This window comes from Echinops telfairi, unplaced genomic scaffold, assembly GCF_000313985.2.
Source record: "Echinops telfairi isolate 266 unplaced genomic scaffold, ASM31398v2 ScPeMD7_655;HRSCAF=1070, whole genome shotgun sequence".
Classification (NCBI taxonomy): Eukaryota; Metazoa; Chordata; class Mammalia; order Afrosoricida; family Tenrecidae; genus Echinops; species Echinops telfairi.
Genome location: NW_022104553.1, coordinates 16,289,739 through 16,299,016, shown reverse-complemented (window position 1 = coordinate 16,299,016; position 9,278 = coordinate 16,289,739). Strand labels below are relative to the sequence as shown.

Below are 9,278 nucleotides of genomic sequence, written 5' to 3'. Positions count from 1 at the left end.
GCCGGGCGGGGCCCCTTCGGCCCGTCGCCGCTGGCTCTCCATCGAGTCCCTCAGGCCGAGGCGGCCGGCTTGTACTGCGCAGGCGCATCTTGCCGGCGCCCGGCGCACGCGTCGGGCGCGCTGTCCGAATGGAGCTGCGCATGCGTGTTGTGCAGCGGCTCGTGTGCCCGGGACCACGTTGCTGCAGGGGCTTGCTGCAGGGTTTCGGAGGTGCGACCTTCCCTGCGGGGCGTCCCCGGGCCTAAGGGAGACCTAGAGAGGACCGCGGAGGTCGTGCACGTGACCTCTATTTCCTTTCGTTTTCTGTGTCTGCCCTCCCCACGACGATTATTGAGTGCCCAGTGGAGTCAGGCACTGTTGCAGGCGTTGTTAATACAGGTGGGACCGCGCGACAAAAATCCCACCGTCGACGGCGGTCTCTGTTAACTTTATCTTTTTATTAGCATTTTAATTTTTGCTTGGATTGCACTGTTTTAAAAACCAAGATTGTAGGATAAACGTGGTCAACGGTGAACAACTCACTAGGAAAGTAGGAAACAATACTAAAATATTTTGGAAGGGACCCCTGGTAACAGTGAGTTGTGCTGCTAACGGCAATGTCAGCAATTTGAAGCCACCAGCCGCTTGCTCTACAGAGGGGAAAGGATAAGGCTTTCAACTCCGTAAAAAGTTAGTCTCAGAAACCCACAGGTGCAGTTCTACTTTGTCCTATAGGGTCGCTATGGATCAGCATTGACTGGCCCACAGTGAGATTAACTATTTTAGAGTCCCCGGGTGGTGCACACTTGTTGGAACTGCTAAATCCGCTCAGAAGCTCCTTGGAAGAAAGGCCTAGTATTTCAGAAAAACCAGCCATTGAAAAGTCTATGGAACACAATTCTACTCTGACACAGCAATAATGAAGGTTGGTACCTGGAAAAAATAACACTGTTAAGAGTGTATGTGTTTATGGACACATGTGCTATAAAGATAGTGATTGGGGCTATTTTATAGAAAGAGCGGGGACGGTATATCAAATCTATAACTCAGACCAAATGGGTGTGAGTACAATTGCTTCAAAGAATTTCTGAGACTGTAAAATCTAGTTTGCATGGCTAATAAACATCAGTCTTCGAGTACAGTCTATGTCTTAACCTGGATGGTATTTACATGGGTATTTGTTTTATAACTACTCGTCAAATTGTTTCATGTGGTGTTCTGTGCCCAACTGCATTTAACAAACAAAATGTTGTTTAAAGGAAATGGAGGAGAGGAAGCACCCTGCAAATACTAGCCAAAAGAAATCTGGTGTACCAATACTGAAAGCAGGCAACCAGAATTTAAGGGGAAAGGATATTAATATCAAAACTGCATAATAATGAAAGAAATATTCAACGAGAAAAACATAGTGACCATGAATTTTTTGGTTTACAAATTAATCATTTATTTTCATGTTTATTAATTTATTTCTGATACATTATATATTTAAATACATTTTAATTTATTCAAATATTCTTAGACATAAAAATATTAGCGCTAGTAAATTTTCTTATGCTAACTTTATAGATTTATTATATATATAGCACTATCACAAATAAAAGATAAATTTCAGATTTGTGTTGACTCAAGACTTCTTCAGAAGTCTTTTTTTTTTTTTTTAGTGACTGAATTTTTTTCAAGTACTTTTATTGGGGGCTCTTACATCTCTTATCACAATCCATCCATCCATCCAGTGTGTTAGCACATTTGCACATATGCTGCTATCATCATTTTCAATGCATTGTCTTCCCACTTGAGCCCCTGATATCAGCTCCCCATTTCTTCCCCAGCCTTTCCTCCCTCACGAACGCTTGATAAGTTATAGATTATTTCCATATCTTACATCATCCTCTGTCGCCCTCTCACCCATTTTTCCATTATTTGTCCCCCTGGGAGGGGGTTATAGTTTGATCCTTATGACTGATTCCCCCTTTCCTCCCCTACCCTTCCCTAATCCTCCTGGTGACTATGAATTTTTAATGAAGTAATTTAACTGTACAAAAACTTGTACCTTGTGGGGTTAAGGGGAAGAGGGAACCCCACAAAACATCACAGGTTCGGTAGGCGCAATTGTACAGCGATAATTAAAAGTAGAGATTATAGTAAAGTCATAGAGAGCATGAGAGTTAAAGGATGGAGTCAAGAAATGGAGTCAGACGCAATTCATGGTAGCATAGCTCACCTCAGCTAGGCTTGATGGTCCTCGTGGAGGGGGCTTAGCCGTCAGAGAAGAAGCCGCTGCTTCATCCTCCTTAGTCACCTTCTCCAGCCACCCTCCGGCCAGCTACTCCCCGGCCAGCCACCCTCACGAGAACCAGGGAGCCTCATTATTTATTGCTAACCACGCATCATAGAGTCATACATCACAGAAAGGGGCAATACAATTCATTCTAGAACAAGTTTGATCACTCTAATGTCTCATATAATAAAACAGACAATTACTATTCTGGGAGGCATGCAAGTTCCCTGATAGCGGACAATAACCTGAGTCACCAGGAGGGATATTAACATAGGCAATACAATCAATAGGAGGGGGATGACCTAGGGGTGTGCCCACATTAGTTGTGGGACTAACAATGGTGTCTGCTTGATCTAGACAGCTGATAATGGCTATCTAACCTTGGTCATCCTTGGGCGGGTTTGCCCTCTCTGGCATCTCCTGCAAGTGAACAGACCACCATTATCCTTATCAGAAGGGAGTGGGTCTTATTTAGGGTGAGTCAGACTAATAGTCTAGCCACTATAGATGGCTGATGTTAAGGAGAATAACCTCTGACCTACTTTCGCTGATCACCTATTGTACAGTCACTCTTAAACAGCTAAGTCTGGTATATATTTTGGGGAGACAACTTAAGAGAAATTCTTCTGTTCCTCACAGTACCTATTGTTCATAATAGCCAAAAGGTGAAGCAACTCACATGAGCGGATAATTACAAATGCGGCATATCCACTCATACGAACTATATCCCAATAAAGCTGTTTTTTTAAAAAAAAGCAAAAATCTAACCAGCCATCAATAAATGCCAACTCTGAGATGATCCAGATGTAATTATCAGATGAAGACTTTAGATCAGCAAATTTAACCATTATAACTAACGCTCATGTTACAAAATGGAAAAATGCTTTCAGAGAAACAAACTACAGAAACACCCACCCACCTAATGACACATCTGATATAAAATAACAAGAATTACTTTATCACCTGGTTTAAGTGAGGTATTTGAATTTTGTTTGAAATGAAGTGAATGCAGATTATTCCCTCTAAAATATACAGTGTCGACCTTCGAGAGCCAAAAAGCTATGGAAGGCGGAAAACTGTCAGAGAAGGAAATTTGAAATATTGTCCACAAAACAAGCGATCCCGAAGGGGTAACACTGCACCCCATCAAAAGTGGAAGACGTGGGAGACCAGAAACCACATGGCCATCTATCACGGGCTTCCAACGCTCAAAAGGTTTCAGTCTGTGATTGTGAAACGTTCCCAGTCACACGCGATCGATCCCAGAGCCTGCGTCCCACATCAGCACGCGCACCATCACTATCACGACATCTGGCCTCACACACTGAGGCCGCCCTGGGACTCCATTTCCCAGAAGGTCTTGCGAAGCGGGCCCCCGACGCAGCGGTAATGCTTTGTACGTCTGCGCCCTGGGACTCTATTTCCCAGAAGGTCTTGCGAAGCGCCCTGGGACTCCATTTCCCAGAAGGTATTGCGAAGCGGGCCCCCAACTCAGCGGTAATGCTTTGTATGTCTGCGCCACCTTCCGGCTCCAGGCGGCAAATCCGCCAGTTCCGGGAGGGGGCCCGCCCTGGGTTACCGGGGCGCAACTGCTCCTGAACTTGGACCCAAGAAGGTGGCAGGTGAGGAGCTCCGGAGCCTGTGAGGGGCTCTGGAGTCCGTGCGGGGTCCGGCGCCGCGGCTGGGCTTGCCCAGGGCCTGGGAAGAACTGGGACGTCCGGCCTCGGTAGGCAACGTTTTTGGCGCCGGACTACATTTCCCGTCGCCCCCCGCGGGCCCCGCCCCTTCGCGCCTCTTTCCAGCGTCCAAGCTTCACCTGAGCCCCTGGACTCTTTAGGTGGGTATGAGGGTCCCTTCCTTGACCCTCTGGAAATGTGTGCGGAAGTTTTGCATTGGTTCGCTTGCGTCCTTTGTAGTACCGAGGCTTAGGGTTGCTCAATGAGATTCTTTAAGAGGTAATTGCAGAACTCGATTCAGAACCAAGTTAGGTTAAACGCTGCCCGCGGAAAAGTTGGTAGTTCAAGCCCACCCCGCTAATCTGCAGGAGATCAACCAGACATTCTGCTTTGGTAACGAATACAGCCCAGAAAACTCTAACGGGGCCAGTGGTTCATCAAAATAGACTAGACAGCCCGGGTGGAACACATGACCAGTAACCAAAGGTTGGTTTGAACTCCCCAGCTGCATTGCAAAGAAAGGCCTGAGATTTACTACCATCAAGATCTTGCCAGTGTCCCCAAGAGACCCCTATGGGGCATTTCTACTTAGTAACAGAGATTTTCACCTGGGAACATGTTTGATAATCTTGCTCAAAATCCATATCCAATACTAGGGAGATCGCTGAGTACATCAAAGCCTGCCCTTGCGGTGGCCTCCCACAGCTACTATGAGTAATGCTTTTCACGGGGTTCGTCTGAATGAAGAATGCCGGTACCGTGTTAAACAAAGTTCATAATGATCTCGTTTACACAGGATTTGGAATGATGATTTCAAATGAGCATGCCCAGCACTGTCCGAAGCCCTTTTACGAAATCCCAAACCAGCCAACCACCAACGGTGGACCCTGTGCGTCATAGTAGAGCGGAGGGCCGTGGGGTTTCCAGTGGCTGGTTTGGCAGAAGTGGATTGCCAGGCCTTTCTCCTTACAGAATACTAGGTCCTCGTTTCACGCTGAGCTCAACGAGCAGCTAAGAGGCATCACTCATGCTATATGCCGTTTCCTTTTCAGCCTGTGTGTCAGTGGGTGGGCAGGTTTGATACCTTTCTAGTTGATGTGCTCATGCTGGACAAGGGTCGTTTTGAGTATCTTTCTTGGTCAGTTAGGGTTGCCTTCCAGCACGTTTTGATGGGTGCTTGACATCCCATGAGAGAGCTGTGACCGCTGTGAACGATATTTTGGTTCAACAGTCAATGTTGCGATGGTTAGTGTTGTGTCATAATTGTGGATGTAGCTGAACTCATGATGCTTATTAAAAAAGAAAAAGAAACTGCTGTGGATTCAATTCTAACTCCTAGTGACCCCGTACGACAACGAAGAACAGCACACCGGGAGTTTCCCAGGCTGTAATCTTTAGGGCTGCAGACTGCTTCAGCTTTCTTTTGAGGACTGGCTGTTGCATTCAAACCACTGACCTTTCAGTTAGCAGCCCAGTTGCTTGCCTGGGTGGCACAGGTGTATGATAATGGACCGGCTCCACCTAAGTTACCTCTTGCCCTCCTGCCATATTTGCAGACTCAAAGCAGGTTCTACAAAGTAAAGTCCACAAAACCTTAGGTGGGCAGTGGGGCCCTTTGTGGATATGGAATTTAGGGAAGAGCCAGGGAGAACTCTGAAGTTGCTACACTTGAGGAATGGATGCGTTTTAAAGAGAAGACTTTCCTCTGGACCAGACCTATGCAGATGGGAGAGGCCCCCTGTACTCCCAGATTTGGGGACAGCATCTTGGAGGCATTATGTAGTTTCAAACACACTGGTGGGTAACCCGAGGGACAGGGTTTCAAACCCACCAGCCACTCTTGGGAAGAAATAGGAGACTGTCTGCCCCCATTCAGATTTACGGTCTCGGAAACACTCGATAGGCTTGCTGGGAGCTGGAATCAACTCATTGGCAAAGGGTTTGGGTTATGTGTCAAAGGAGCCCTGCTGGCCAAGTGCAGTGATTGAGATCTCAGCTGCTAACAGAGGGCTGGTGGTTCTAAGCCATCAGCCTCTCCTCAGGAGAAAGATGAGACTGCTTCTGGAAACCCCATGGAACAGCCGTACTTTGCTGTGAGTTGTCATTGCTTCGGCAGCACAGGGCCAAGTAGTCTCACGAGGCCAACTAGGAGTTAGCATCGCCCTGAAGGTGCCTGGCAGCAACAGCAACATGTGAGCTCAGTCCCCGGTCCAGCTCTGCGCGTCACCCCTGTTTGAGATCTCTGCCAACAACAAAGCAGCGCTTCTGGTTATTTAGCTGAGCGTCCTGGAGTTCGGGTGAGGGCCTAATCCCTCTAATGTTCTGGTGGTGGGAGCTGTGCCCCGGCACTCAGGGAGCTGGTCTCTCTCCTCCCTTAGCTCTGCCGTCTCAGGACTCCACCCTTCTCCAAGAGAGGTCCCAGGAGAAGATTCATCGGTCCTTGAAGTTCTAAAAGCCATGTCCCTGGTGAGTTTTCGAGCCATGTAAATATTTGGTTGCTTCACCTGAAACTTCCCACTGGGCTTCCACCCAGGAATGTGGCTTCCGAATGTTCTCTTTTTGGGGAGTGAATGGACTAGCAGCCGGTCCCCTCTCCAGTGGCCCCTTTATCTCTGACCAGTACCCATGAGTTTCTTTTGGACATGTGCAGCATTTAGGAGCCGTGGTGGCACTGTGAGTTAGGAGTTGGGCAGCTAACTACAAGGTCAGGAGTTCAAACTCACCTGCTGCTCTGAGGGACAAAGATGAGGTGGTCTGCTCCTATAAAGATTGACTGCCTCAGAAACCCTGCATCAGGTTGCTATGAGTCAGGATTAGCTCGATGACAGTAGAGGTTTCTGCTTCGGGTGCAGCATTCAACATCTCCCGTCTTCTGCCAGTAGGTCGTGGGGGCAGAAATTCATGCCCTTGTAGGAAAAGGAGAGCCTGGGCGGTGTGGTGCTTAAGCATTCTGCTGCCCCCCCGCCGCGGTGGAAGAAGCATGTGCGGGAAGATAGCAGCCCTGGAAACTTCCCTGCTGTTGTGGGTCGAGATGAGGCGAAATCAACCCACTGGCCGCAGTTGGTGGCAAAGGAGAGCTCCTTTTGCAGAACCCAGACTTGATGGACTGGAGGGGAACACCTGGGCGGGGCCACAGAGGAACACCTGGGAGGTGTCACAGCACAGAGGAACACCTGGGAGGGGTCACAGAGGAACACCTGGGAGGGGCCGCAGAGGAACACCTGGGAGGGGTCGCAGAGGAACACCTGGGAGGGGTCGCAGAGGAACACCTGGGAGGGGTCGCAGAGGAACACCTGGGAGGGGTCACAGAGGAACACCTGGGAGGGGTCGCAGAGGAACACCTGGGAGGGGCCGCAGAGGAACACCTGGGAGGGGTCGCAGAGGAACACCTGGGAGGGGTCGCAGAGGAACACCTGGGAGGGGCCGCAGAGGAACACCTGGGAGGGGCCACAGAGGAACACCTGGGCGGGGTCACAGAGGAACACCTGGGAGGGGCCGCAGAGGAACACCTGGGAGGGGTCACAGAGGAACACCTGGGCGGGGCCGCAGAGGAACACCTGGGGGGGGTCGCAGGTGGACAAGCAGCAGAGGCCGCATTGGCCAGTCCCAGTCTCAGTGCCTGGCAGTCTGCCTGGCAGGGTTTTAACCTGGGTGTGTGAATGGGGCTTCTCTGGGAGAGAGCAAAAGAGACGGTGAAATTAAGGTCTGATGGGGAGCTCAGCAGAGCGTGTGAATCTGCAGCTTGGGAACACAGAAGCGCAGAGCTGGGGATGGCGGAGGGAAGCGCGAGGCGAGCGCCCGAGGGGGCGGTGTCCCGTCTAGACTGGCTGCATGTGGCAGGGTCTTACAAGGACGGTCTGGCCCCCACCTGCCTCCAGGGCCCAAAGAAAGGGTGGGTCATGCTTTCCGCAGATGGGAAGTTAGAAAGCCTGCTAAAGTGGCCCTCGTTCACGATGGCAGGAGAAGGCCTGAGGCTGTCACAGGAGCCCCGGAGGCGAGCCCGCTGGTGGTTGGCAGTTTGAAGGCACCTAGCACCTCTGCAGGAGGAAGACCTGGCGGTCGGTCTCCATGAAGATTCCACTGTAGGGAACCCATGGGTGGCCCCTCTCTGTGGCACCTAACAACAGCTTTAAGACATTCTCAACTGATAGGAAAATCATGTTTTCTATGATAGCTCGTAGAGCCTCTGGGAGAAAGTCTATCTGGTTTGTTTGTTGTTGTTGTTACCTTCTAAAGGCAGAAGTGCCGGGTCCTGTGTTAAAGGAGAAGGTATTATGTGCCAGGCACAGAACGGGCAGCGTGCCTTATTACACCGTTGGGTAGGGGTAAGAAAACATCACTTTGTTGGCTTTTTATTCTCACTCCAGATCTGTGTACAAGAGCTTTGGGTTTGCAGTGAAACGGCCCATTCATGAGGAGCCCTGGTGGCACAGTGATTAAGTGTGCAGCTACTAATCAAAGGGTTGGTGGTTCGAACCTGTCACCCAAGCTGCAGGAGATAGATGTGACAGTCTGATCCCATAAGGATCGCAGCCTCAGAAAACCCGTGGGCGCCCATCTCTGCCCCCAGGGGCTCCACGAGTCAGCTGACTTGATGCAGCGCGTCTTGTTTGGGGCTCGTTTTGCACGGGGCTTCAAAAGGTCGTGAGGAACATGGCATTGAAAGATTATGGAATTTTCCCCAGAACTTTTTAAAGAGAGGAACCAGGAGGAGGATTCATCCGCCCTTGAAATTCCCAGTCTTGTCTCTCATGAGTTCTTACTTTATTCTTGTTGCTCATTCACATTAGGACCTTCAGCCCCAGCCACACACCTCAGAACAGCATCTTCCTACAAAGCCTTCTATTTCTCCTCATCCCACTGTGAAACATTTCCTTGAAACAGGCATTTAACATCCGTGCGTCTTGTTCCAGGGATCATTCCTGTTCAGGGACGTGGCCATAACCTTCTCCCAAGACGAATGGGCGCAGCTGGCACCAGCTCAGAGGGATTTGTACAGAGACGTGATGCTGGAGACGTACAGCAACCTGGTCTCGCTGGGTGAGGTGCTGGCTGGTATCTGAGATGTTCTGTTGGGAGGCATCTTCCTCGCCCATGTCTGGGTGGTCACATGTGAGTGGTACAAGGGAAGCCTCATCCTGAGCATGATGCTCCTTTCAAAAACCGTCTCTGAGACCAAAGCAAACCCAGACCGGCTGCCATTCGGTCGGTTCTGCCTCCTGTGAGACCAGACAGCAGCAGCAACGTTACAGCAAAGACAAGAAGGAAAGGGATTAGCAGCGGGCAACCCGAATGGAAGCAGTGAGACCATTCACACGCGGTGAAGACTGTAGCCAGTGTCACTA

The 9,278-nt window shown here is 49.8% G+C and overlaps 1 protein-coding gene across 1 annotated transcript; it reads left to right on the top strand.

Moving 5' to 3' along the window:
• Window positions 1–3,646: 3,646 nt before the first annotated feature.
• LOC123521944 (zinc finger protein 565-like) lies at window positions 3,647–8,996 on the top strand. Its single transcript, XM_045292375.1, has 4 exons — window positions 3,647–3,725; window positions 3,809–3,983; window positions 6,312–6,399; window positions 8,847–8,996. Exons 1-4 carry the CDS (start codon window positions 3,647–3,649, stop codon window positions 8,994–8,996), a joined length of 492 nt encoding a protein of 163 aa, XP_045148310.1.
• The last annotated feature ends 282 nt before the right edge of the window (window positions 8,997–9,278 follow it).